Source organism: Mycteria americana, chromosome 4 (genome assembly GCF_035582795.1).
Source record: "Mycteria americana isolate JAX WOST 10 ecotype Jacksonville Zoo and Gardens chromosome 4, USCA_MyAme_1.0, whole genome shotgun sequence".
Classification (NCBI taxonomy): domain Eukaryota; kingdom Metazoa; phylum Chordata; class Aves; order Ciconiiformes; family Ciconiidae; genus Mycteria; species Mycteria americana.
The window spans coordinates 57723276-57735418 of NC_134368.1; the positions used below are offsets into that span (position 1 = coordinate 57723276).

General features: G+C 36.1%; 1 protein-coding gene across 4 annotated transcripts in view; it reads right to left on the minus strand.

Annotated features, from left to right (window-relative positions):
- CENPE (centromere protein E) overlaps positions 1–12143 on the minus strand; it is a 38814-nt gene that overhangs the window by 7309 nt on the left and 19362 nt on the right. For 2 of the 4 annotated variants that reach the window (XM_075500661.1, XM_075500659.1), the window contains 13 exons: positions 11908–12066; positions 10797–11006; positions 9590–9874; positions 9324–9482; positions 8211–8432; positions 6834–6996; positions 6415–6632; positions 5229–5366; positions 4112–4312; positions 3883–4029; positions 2134–2346; positions 779–988; positions 26–235 (listed from right to left, as the gene is read on the minus strand). In XM_075500661.1, the coding sequence (XP_075356776.1) occupies positions 26–235; positions 779–988; positions 2134–2346; positions 3883–4029; positions 4112–4312; positions 5229–5366; positions 6415–6632; positions 6834–6996; positions 8211–8432; positions 9324–9482; positions 9590–9874; positions 10797–11006; positions 11908–12066 (2535 nt within the window). Of the gene's footprint in view, positions 1–25; positions 236–778; positions 989–2133; positions 2347–3882; positions 4030–4111; positions 4313–5228; positions 5367–6414; positions 6637–6833; positions 6997–8210; positions 8433–9323; positions 9483–9589; positions 9875–10796; positions 11007–11907; positions 12067–12143 lie in introns of all 4 variants that reach the window. The other 2 variants (XM_075500660.1, XM_075500662.1) reach the window with 2 other exon arrangements.

The following is a 12143-nucleotide window of genomic DNA, read 5'->3' on the forward strand; positions in this document are numbered from 1 at the left end:
CTGATTAAAGAAGATTTAACTTTACCTTGACTTTAGGAGTCCAGAAATTAATGACTTGCAAAAGCCTTTCATTATCTTTCTTTAACTCTTCTTTAAGTTCCTCTGCATCACACTGAGTTCCTGAACAAGCTTCCCAGAACTTTCTGGTTTCTTTCCTAGCACTTTCTTCCTGCTGTAACTCTGCCTCTATGCAGAGAAGTTCGCTTTCCATTTCTGATACATCTTTGAGAATGCTCTTTAAAAAAAAAAAAAAAAAAAAGGGGGGATTCAAGTTTAAATATTGCTTTGATAAGTACATATCTAAATATACATTTTGCCCTGTTAGCTATCAATATTTGCAGGAAGTGTGTTTTAGCATCTAATTATCATATAAAGGGAATTTCACTATACTTAAATTACACCCTACTGGGAAAATGAGAAGACAAATCTACATTCCTGGGGCAGGAATGTAGGGGAAAGGGGAAAAAATATACACGTTAGTAAAAGTTTATCTCATTGTCTTAAAAGTCATCTTGGTATCAGGTACTATGTATTTTACAGGGCAAATGAGTAAATAACATTCCCACTATTTTATAACCTAATAATTTCACTTTGAGACACTTTATAAAACAGAATCGTCATATTATAGAATTAATAGCATTAAAAAAAACCCCAAATTCTATCCTCCCCAAGTGAAATCTTAACAGATAAAAGCAATGCCATTAGATTAGCACCACCACTTTACCCCATGCCCTGAAATATGCAAGTCTTTCTGTCTGAAAATTGTTTCAGATACTACCTCCGCATCCAAGTGCAAACTGTGCAGCACTTCACAGATGTTTAACTCTTGAGAAGATATTTCGTTCTGGTTCAAACAAATCTTCCTGAGATACTGAATCTGAGCTCGTAGCTGATCTTGTTTTCTCTTTTCCTCAAGCAATTCCATTTCATACTTGTTAACAGTACTATGATACTCTCTTTTCTTCGAGCAAACACGACCAAATAGAAACTGTTGTAGAAGCACAGGATATATCAGTGAGTATGCTTTAAAATGGTACCCTGCATCCAGCTAAAATTCTGTATTTTATAATACAATCTATTTACTCTCCTAGTCCATAGGTGTCCAGGACAACTAAAACATGACTAAGAAAATCAAGTTCACACCTACTGTATAGCAATGGCATAAGACTTTTAGCTGGGTCAGCTTTTCTAAAGTATACTATTTTTTGTAGACTCCTAAAAAGGCCAAGAAGTCTAAAAGGCTCTGGACAGCCTTCCATGAATCTAGACCTTGAAAAGCAAAGTATTCTTTGTTGTATTCATTTTCTTAGAGTTGTAAAAGGTGCAGATGATCTACAAGAACATCATCACTGTGCTGGTTTAAAGCTTTATTCTAGTACAGATCACTACTTAAATCTTAAACATCTTCAACCATAAAAGTTAAAAATTTTCTAGCTAATGGATATTTATAGAGATGACTGACTCTTAAGACCATGTCTAGCATTTTTATATACTGGATGTGAACCTCACCCTCTCCTCAGGCCTGCCCCCTGCCCCCCCCCCCCCCAAAAGCCCTTAACATTTCATGGTAAATAAAGAAACAAAAAACCCCCTTTATTGTTTACTGTACTTCTGCATATAACAACAGGAATTCTTTCCCAACTGCCCTTAACTTTTTTCCTGATAATTGGAACCAGTTTCCCCACTGAACTACAAATTGGGGAAGGTCTGCAAGGCTACAGAAGTTATCAAACTACTTGGGTAGTTTTGCAGAGTAAGCATGCATCTCCAAGGCGTCTTGCATGTCTCCTTCCCCTACAATAAAATACATATTTAGGGGTCCATAATTTGATTTATGGAGTACAGAGAGAAAATGTCTTTTCTCAATTAAAATGGACTAATATTAACAAAGTAATACTGCGCAAAGTAGCTGAACTGCAGTCAAAAACTAAGGTTGATTAACTTAACTAAATAGTTCTAGTTTTCCAGGATTGTAAAGCATTTGCTCTCAATTTATTTTCCACAAGATGCGGATTCACAAAAATCAAAGCTAGAGTATATAGAATCCTAGCTGTTAATATTGAGAGGTTATTTAAAAAAACCCAAACCAAAGCGATATAAAGCATCCACATATTCAGCATTTTAAGTTGGTACCTTCAGTTTGTTCAATAAACTCTGGAGATGACTGTTTATTTTCTCATTTTCAGTTTGAAGTCTTTTGACTTGTTTACTCTGTTCTGATGAAAGCTGAGTCAGTATCACAGCTATCAGTGCTTTCTGACTACTCAGTTCATTCTTTAGATTAAGCGACACTGTAGAGAGACATTCATACCTCTTCCCCATATTTGGGAATTTATCAAGGAGCTCCTAGATGCAAGGGAAACAAATTCATTCAGTCACAATAAGGAAAAGAGTGATTAACTATAAACAGAAGCTTAAAATAAACCATCAGACTCCAGGACTAAGCCCTACAGTATGTATTTGGTTTTACAACAGAGAAGTTAATAGGGCTAAGACTTCAGTTTTGACTTGCCACAGGAATATGACAAAAACACTAAGCCAGGCACAAAAGCAGAGAATTTCTTAGTTTTCCAGAAAATAATTTCACAAGCTCAAATTATTTTCACGATTTAGACTGCCTGGCCACATCAAGACCTGTAGGTCAGGCCTGAAATGAAATTGTTGCCTGTTCACAAGTTTGCCAGCTGGGCTGCCCTCAGGTTGGGTTCCCAAGTTGTTCTACTTGGTCCTTTGTTGAACGAAAGGGATCATTAAATTGTTCCTAGCACTCTGCTATAAAGACGGAGACGTGATCAAGCAGCAAGCAGGCTGAGAAATGCAATAGGCTTCAAGGCACTCCCAGTAAACTGCAACTCAAGTATCACATATGAAAGGTTATACATTTTAAAGTAAGTATAAAACTTCCTAGGCATACTGCCTCCATCTTTGGTTCTTAGTTGAAAGAAGCAGGATTCACCAGGTTTTTTTTAACTCTTCACCCCACAGTAAAAACATTGGAACTAACATATGCCCTGCATCCAACAGGAGCAAGTACAACATACTTGAGAAGACTGCACAAGAGGCAGAAGAGATCTTACCTATTACAAATATCAGAAGGGGAGAGTGCCATTAAAAGGGATCAACTGATGTTTCCTTCCCTCATTATTAGCTCCCTACTGCTGATACACGATAGAAAGACAGTGTGAATGGAGAAAGCTACACATCACTGATTTTTGCAATTTGGTCCTTTACCACTTCTGGTGTTAACTGAAGAACAACTCAGGGCTTTTCTAGCACATATAGAATGATCCCCAAATCTGCTGCACAGACATACAGACTGCACTACAATGGTACTCTTTAAAGTGTTTCATACATATTCATAAATCCTGGTTTATGTAGGCTTTCAGTAGGTTAGTAGTACTTCTCACATCTGTGATAAAGTATACTCAGGATAGTTAATTAACAAAAGCTCTGAGGAATTACAGGAGCTTCCCATTTTGAGGGGAGAAGCTATTTAATGAAAATTATTTGAAACCTTAATGAAATTTATTTGAAACCAATTTATTTTTGATGGGGAGTAATGGAAGGGAAGATTTGGGGGGGATTTTGCAAAAACAAAATTGTGAAGAGCTTCTGCATGACTAGTTATTTTCATTGGGGTGGCTGGACAGTAATGAAATCAAGTGAGATGTCTCAACTGAGAAGTTCAATTTAACCTTCTCAGAGCAAGATGCACAGTCACTGAACAGCAACAGCAAATTAACTGATCCCATGCTTTGCAGCATCTTAGCAAGATATGCAAACAGTTTTATACATTATACGCAAAAGCAAGGTTTATGCTCCAGAACAAATGGTATTAAGGTTTTACATGCATCCTTAAAATAAGCAGAGAAGTAAGTTTACCTTAACTTTCAAGGTTTTTTCCTTCAGACTGTCATCAGCCATCTGCTCTGCATTATCCAGTGGGTTCACCTGAATGGACAGATCATTCAAGTTTCTCTGCTTCAGTTGGTCTAGAGCATGTTCCAGTTTTGCATTTGTTTCAACACACTAAAATAAAAGCATACATATTTAAGTACCATTCAAGATGAGAAGTTATTTATAACTTAGGTATGCAACTTGCAACACCAACCATCTCAGAATTTTTTTGCAATTCCATCTTGAGCTGGTCCCGCTCAGACCTGACATCCTGGAGGAGTTTTTGTAGCTCATCTTTTTCTTGATTAATTGATGAGATTTGTTCTTTAAGCTGGAAAGAGTGACTAGTTCTTTCAGCCAGTAACTGGTCTTTTTCACATGATACACTGTTTAGCGTCTCAGTTAACTGTTGAATCTGTAATAGATAGTGGAGGAAAGACGACAAGAATTATGATTTGGTCCTGGTCTGTATACTCCCCTATGAGGTACTCAAATCAGCTGCATCAAATACAAAGAATACAACTTCCAATAACTCTAAAATTCACACTAACAGCAAGAGAAGTTTAAAAATAATTTTGGTGTTCTAATCTCTCAGGAAAAGAAATTAAAAGGAAGAGGAATAGCATGACACCAAGAGAACTCTACTGTAGTCAACTTTGGTCTTCAGTAAAGCAAGAGGAAACAAACATAAAGGCAGTCAACATATGTCCACATCACAAGAAAAGGAAAAGAAATGGAAGATTAGCATAAGAGAGGGGCAATGGAATTGTCTTTATATCTGCTCTAATGAATAGAACAGTAACACATTTGCTAATCTGAAGCAATCCTTAATTATACTCTTTGATCGACAAAGAAAGAGTTTGACAGGTGAAAAGTGACGAAGTAAAAACTGCAAAAAGACTCAGTTGGCAAGAGCTAAGTGCAAGACTTTCTGAATAACAGATACAGTTTGAAAGTGTGCAAAGCACCAAAGATTCCAAACCCACTTCGGTTCATACTGTCTACACAGTGCATTTTAAAGGCTGAATAAATACACGTACAGTTACTGACCATTATATTAAGCCTGCACACATTGGATAAATTGGTGTCCATTCTAATGGAGTAACCAACCCAACTGGTTATGAGGCTGAGACAAGTTGAGGATGCTACCTCTAAACATCACTAAAGAAACTTGCACAAAATCCTTCTCCCATGTTCATGCTTGTTTAGCATCCATAAAAATGATGTGCTGAGAATTAAAAATGAAATACGATCTCTCATGAGCAAAAGTTTACCACATCAGTGATAAAACATCAGAAAACAGAATAGCTACTAAAACCAAAACTCCTTACCTTGTTTGTTAGACTGTCCTCCAAAATCTCTGACCGCCTCTGAACCTTTAACAAATGTTCTTCCCTTTCTTCAGCTTTGATCTTCTCATTGCTGAGGAGTTCTTGTTGCCACTTCAATTCTTTTTCAGTTTCAAGAATCTGGAGTAAAGATAGAGCAACAAATATAAAATTAAGTTCTGAGACTGCATGTGAACCTACCTTTCACACACTAGGCCATTCAATATTTCATAGGAGTCAAAATACTTGGCACAAAAAAAACCTGCTTTAGTTTAAGTACAAGAAATTTCAAGTTTTGTCTTTGAAAGTTTCTCCTTTCACTAAGCAAAGCCTACCAAGTAGCACACTGATAAATCCTTAGTAATATAAAAAATTAGACAAAGTATACTACAAACATGTTTAGACATATTTTCTGCAATCCCTGTTTACACAGATGAGTAACACAACGCCAAGATGTAATTTGAGTAGGGTTCACATCAAGAACTACCTCGAAATTATTACTTAACACAATTTTATGAGTTGGACTGTTGTCAGAGTGCTGTTAAATTATCTTTAGTAATTTATTATAGAACTAGCATTCCTCTCACTAAACCTCTGAATTTCCAGTGAAGTTGAAGTTTTACAGCAAGACAATTGATACTCAAAAACAGGTGAATTGGAAGATATTGGCAGCGAGAGCAAGAAGATCCTTCTCCCACCATAGATTTGAATTAACTACAGATATTTGAAGTGATTAGTCAATATCTGAACAAGGACTGCTGCTCAGTGGATACCACCTAATTCACTTGTCTTCACTGTTGTGAAGATATGCCTCATCCGGAAGGGAAATAAAAAAAGTGTCACAATTTGTCAGCTTTAGTCTTAAACCTTTGGAGCTCAACTACAAAACATACCATTTCATCAAATTCATTTTAAAAATGCCTGTTAAGTGTTTTGGTAATGAAACCCATGTACTTTCTGGTTCCTCATTTGTTCCTAAATAAAGCAGCCTCAGATAACATTTTTGAAAGAATTTACATACATCTTTAAATACCATTCCACGAGACAGAAGTTAAAGCATGCCAATATTCTTCAGTCTGGGTATATAATATCAATACTTGCAAGATATTTTTCAAGATAGCTTTAAGAATTAACCATCTTCCTCTACCAAGTGTTTATAGTTATTATACTTTAATCAAAGATAAAGCACCTTATCAACACTCTCCTGTAGGTTAATCTCCAGTTTGTTCTTCTCTGCTTGAATACCTTCCAGCATTTCCTGGAGCTGATCTCTCTCCTGTGCTAACAAATCACACTGTTTCTCCAGCTGTTGAAGTTCAGTGCTTTCACTCTCAGTCTTTTCTTTCAGTTCTCCCAGCAGCTGGTGCCTTTCCTTAGTTACCAAATTTAAGTCCTCGGTCAACTTGACTACCTATTAAAAATTTTTTTAAAAGAGTATAAAATCAACACATAACTATTAGCAAAAATTCCTCTTCTGTTGCTAAATTGTATTACCACGATGTCATCTATTGGACCAATAAAAGGGTACAAGTTATCATGAGTAAATACCTGTTATTCTAATGAGGGGACATCCTCTAAATTATTTCTAAGAGTTTCTTATTACTGTACTTGCCTTTTCTTTCAGTTTGTTTATTTCTTCATTTAGTTTTTCTTCAGTGTTTCGCAATTTCTCTTCTCCATTTGCTAGCACGTTCTTCTGGATATCAGCTTGCTCTTTCTGATGCCTTAGTTCTTCCTGTAGATTTTCCATTTCTGTCAGAACTTTTAAGGACTGCAGAACAAGGTATTATGTGGATGTTCACTCAGTATGACTAAGTTTTGCTTATCAGGAATTAAAAACAATAAGTCAAAGCATTTGAATTTCTAGGAGAGAACTATCAGAATAATCAGTCTTTTACTTTAGAAAAAAAACCCTCAGTTGTCATTCTCCCATGCCTAGTTTAAGAACCCCAAAGGAAGACAGCCTTTAGAAATAATCTTTATCAGTTTAAAAAAAAAAAAAAAAGGTAGGCAGAAGTAAAGAGGAAAGGGAAAAATGTTGTGGGGGGAACAGACTACATAGATGACTATTAAAAAAAAACAAACCAAAAAACAACAGAGAACCAAAAAACACCCCACCATGAAAGATACCCTTATTCTTGTGGCAACTCCCACCAGCTACATGAACAACTTGTCCAACTGTTTAGTAGCAAGATGTAAATCTATAATTAAAGATTTTATAATCCTAGTTTGCTGATCTTGGTTTTTAAATCAGTTGGTCTATATACACTTAGAAGAAATCAGTGGTTCTACCTGAGTTTTGCTAAAATCCATATGAAAGCTTTTACATTTCTTAGAATAATTTGCAGAGCTTCTCTTAGGAAAAAAAATTATTTACCAGCCTTCCTTTTAATTTTAGAAATTATCCACTTGATTTTTGTTTACTACATATCAGAACAAATTTGTCTGAAACCGTGTGTCAACATAAGCATACTTTTCATGCAAATACTTGGAATATTGAAGTCACTAATCTGCCAGGAAATAAGACATCAGGAAGGCGAAATAAGATCGCTAACCAGTTTCTTTTCTGGGTTTAGCTTTCTCTTCATCAATCCGGAATGAACTGAAGTAGTAGGAGAATTAAGCCCTTAGATATCGGTAAACCTGTATTACCTCTACTGTTCAGTGCTAAATGTAAAGGCACTGTAGAGGAAAGATACAACAGGAACTTGCAGAGTGTTTGTCCAGCAGGTGGCAGACAGCTGTGCCTAAACCCAGAGCAGCACAGTGACCAAAGGGGCAGAACGGAGGTAGGGGGAAGAATAAAATAAGAGACAGCTCTCAAAATCCAGACTGGGTTAGTAAACTAAATTTTTAGTTTACTGCTGCTATGAACAAGTGAAGGGAGAGGAAGAGATACTGAATAGCAGAAGGCTTCATGACCAATATAATTCAGAGTGGTACAACCAGCCTTTAAAAGAATTATTTAAGAGATTTTATACATACTCTCTCCTTGCTTTCCTGACAGTCAGCCTCTAACTGATCTCTTTCTGCTTTACAAGTCTCCACCATTTGCTGTAGCTCATCTTTCTCCTGATTAAGTAAAGTGATTTTCTCAAGCTGCTGACAGATACGCTCATTCATTGTTCTTTCAATTTGTTCTTTTTCTGCCAGTAGCTTGTCATATTCAGAAGAGACATGAGTCAGGTTTTCAGTTACTTCAGTGAGCTGAAAAACCAAATAAGAACCAGTATTAATATTTCGAATCATCTCTAGCATGGGTAGAAGTAATTTGACTGTTAGTTTGGAGGAAAAAAAAACCCAGTAACATTTTAATTGATTAAGTTTTCTTGTCCCAGTAATCAGGTTCTGATTTAAGCATTATTGGATAATATTTCACAAGCACTACCTGTACATATGGGTTGTTATAACTGGATCATTTTACAGAAGACACCTCCATTAGTTTACTGCTACAGTAAGCAAAGAAAGATGTAACAATTTTGCTTGAAAGTCAACCAAATTTCAGTGCTTCTGTCTCACTGGTAGACAAAAAAGTGAATGTGTAAAAATCTACAGTCCATTATAATTCCATAAAAGTGACTCCATTGCTGTATCCACAGCAGATATGCTTGATTCTAACAAGCATTAATGTCTAAAAGCCACAATAGCTTCAGACATGAAAATAATAAGTAGATGAGAAATTTTTAATATGGCAGCACGTTAAAAAAATGAGCTAAACTGCCTTTTAGTTGCTCAAGTATCTTCAGAGTTACATAGCTAAAAGATATATTATTAGAATTTAAGAAGCTTTTAAGACTTGGAAAATGCACTGAGGTCAAAAAGCAGTATTGATTCCAAATAATATTCCATCATTCAGCACTAAGGCACATTTACTTTTAAGTAAAGGTCGTAGCTTGCAGGTCAAATTGCATTTGATCATCTTTTCACTGCCTGTTTCTATGGAATTCTTTTGAGAAGCAGTACAGTGAAAAAAGGGAAAAACTTTTAATTAAGTTTTGTTATTACATTTTCTGAACCCTTACAAACTGAGGTCTGCAGAGGACATGGGTTGCCAATCCTGATAGAATTTTTAGTTTACTTGACAAAACTGCATCTGACCTTCTGCTGCAGTTCATCAGTTGTTTTCTTCAACGTCTCTTGCGCTTTCAAGAGTTGATTTTCTTTCTCTGAAATACTTCCTTTCAGCTCCACAATGGTCTCCTGATGTTGTCCGAGAGAGTTATGAGCACATCTCAACTCTTCCTGCATTTCTGAATTCTTTGGACACAACACAGAGTACATTAAAGCCCAAACAACACTTCCAAAATTTGAGACAGAAGTTTACTAAAGCTATTATCTTAAAGGAATAGGACTATTTATCTTACCATGCTAATTGTTTTCTGTATAGTTTCTCTTAGCTGGTCTCTCTCATTTTGGAGATTCTCCAGTTGCATTTTAAGATTATCATCTCCTCTTTCTGTTAGAGTGCTCGCTTCCTGACAGTCATGCAATTTTAGAATAAAATCTGTTGTCCCTGTTTTTTCAGATTTACTTTGACATTCATTGGCCTTTACTTCCTCCATTTCATGCAGTTTCCGTTGTGCCTGGCTCAGCTCTTCTCTCAGAAGAAATAATTCTTGCTCAATAGATTTTTCTTGAATCTGTAGTATCTATTTTATACAGAGATAGAAGTCAACACATTTGGGGAAGTAGCTGTAATAGAAACATATCTGACCTTTGACAGGTTGATGATGTAAAAAACAAAAGCAATGTTTTAGAGAGATTTGTATTTTTTTCAGAATAATAAGATTTGACTGAACTCAATACACAATTCAAGTTTCTTGAAATAAGAGACACGTAAAAGTAAAGTTTGAAGTGAGAACTTTTGAAACAAATTACCAGAAGTAGAATTTCATGGCCATAGTTTAAGCCTGAGGGGGGAAAGAAACCAAAACCCAGCCCAAACCAAAAAATGCCCAACAACCACCCCCCCCAAACTACAGAGACCTTAGCCATATTTCTAGTCTCAACAGTAGATAATAACGGCATCAAGACAATTATTTCCTTGAAAGTTGTCCACACCCCCCATAAATGTTAAAATATATATACACGTAAGTTTTTTGAAGTGTGTGTATATACACACACACACACGTATATATACATATAACACACATGTGCAATCAGCATGTCCAGTTACAGAAAATGTTGGCTGCAATGTCCCTTTCACTGCCAGGAAAAAGTCAGTTCTATCCATGCTTTGAACAACCAGAAACACCCTTCCCAGATGAGCAATTTTTAGCTTCAACTACTTAATTATAGAACCACACCTCTGTGTCGATCAACTCGGAACATCACCACCCTGTATCAAGTTAAAATTCTATTAACAGAAAAATGTTTGTCATATTCTACTACTAGTTGTCCATATACAACAACATGGGTGGAATATATTTCAAGTAAACAATAATAATCCTGGTGCTTAACAGTCTGCAGTCAAGTAGCAGGACCCTTTTCTCCTGTTTGTTTTGCAAATTATTTCCACTCAAGTGGAAGTTTAAATAAGCATGCTTTCCGTTACAGCCTTAGCCTAATTACCGAAGTTTCTTCCCCATGCGCTTCTTTTTTCAAATGTAAACTGTCCAGCTTATCCTGCAATGAATTGTTCTCTTGTGTAAGCAAAAAGATTTGTTCCTTTAGCACTTGAAGCTGATCACTTTCTCTACAGTTATTGTTTTCTGATTTTTCCTCAGCAAGCTGGTCTCTCTCTGATGTGATGATTTTTATTTCTTCCATCATTTCTGATATCTATAAAAAAATGTGCAAAGACAGTATTTCCATCAATTCAAAACCAAAATTAAATGCAAAAGTTTTGTTTGATTCACTCTGCTACAGTATTTTTAATATCAAACCACTGTAACCAAACTAGAAAAACTCCAGAACTGAATCTTTGGCCTTTGTCACCCGTTTTGTTTTAAATCCTAACCTTTTAGCAGTCTTTTCAGCAATATTGGCCAGATTTTTATCTAGAAGAAAGTCTGAGAGAAAGAAGCCAAATAAGAAACACCTGTTGAATTATTTTTATGCATCTGTTCCAAAGCATGCAAATGCTGAATTGACAACCATTGACTTACTGAGTCTGGCGGCTGATTGGATTTTTCTTGAAGTCCATCTCACATGCTACAGCTTCTCCCTCCAGAGAAACTGTGGCACTGAAGCCACTGTGTAACATACAATATTCTCAGTACCCTTCTTTGTCAGTTGTTAAACCAACAGGCACAAAAACCAGTGGATCAGCCTTCTGCTGTATGTTGGGAACTGAGCTGCTATTTACAACCATGTGTTAAACTTCTCATTGGGACTGAGTGTTATAAACCATTAGCCTCATTCCTAACCCTGAGTAACCCTTATCTCTTCTTCTATTTGCCATCTAATGCCACCACTCAAATTGACAACCATGGGGCACAGTAGTTAGGCAGAGGTTTATTAGAGTGTACATTACAGCTTGAAGCTCTACAGAAATAGATCAGCAACCGGTAAAGACTTGAATCAGGCAGTACTACTTTCTTGCCCACTTTCTAGCAAGAGGCCTAGAAATTTTCTAAGGGCAAGCAGAAGAGACTATAAGCAGACTAACTAGGCTTGTTTGCACAGTGTTGGAAAACACATTAAAAGCATTTTTATTTTGAATTATTACATAACAATTTACCCGTATTTCAAGTTCTTTAATGGTTTTCCCTAGTGCCTCTTCAACACTCAGAATCTGAGATTCTTTTTCAGAAATATTTTTTTCCAACTTCTTGACAGTGTCCTGGGATTGCTTGAGAGAACTCTGTGCATTTCTCAGTTCTTCATGTGCCAAAATGTTCTTTAGAATAAAAGAAAGAAAATCCACAAAAGAAGATTAAAGTATTTTGCAACATTAGTAAGCACTCCATGATTAAA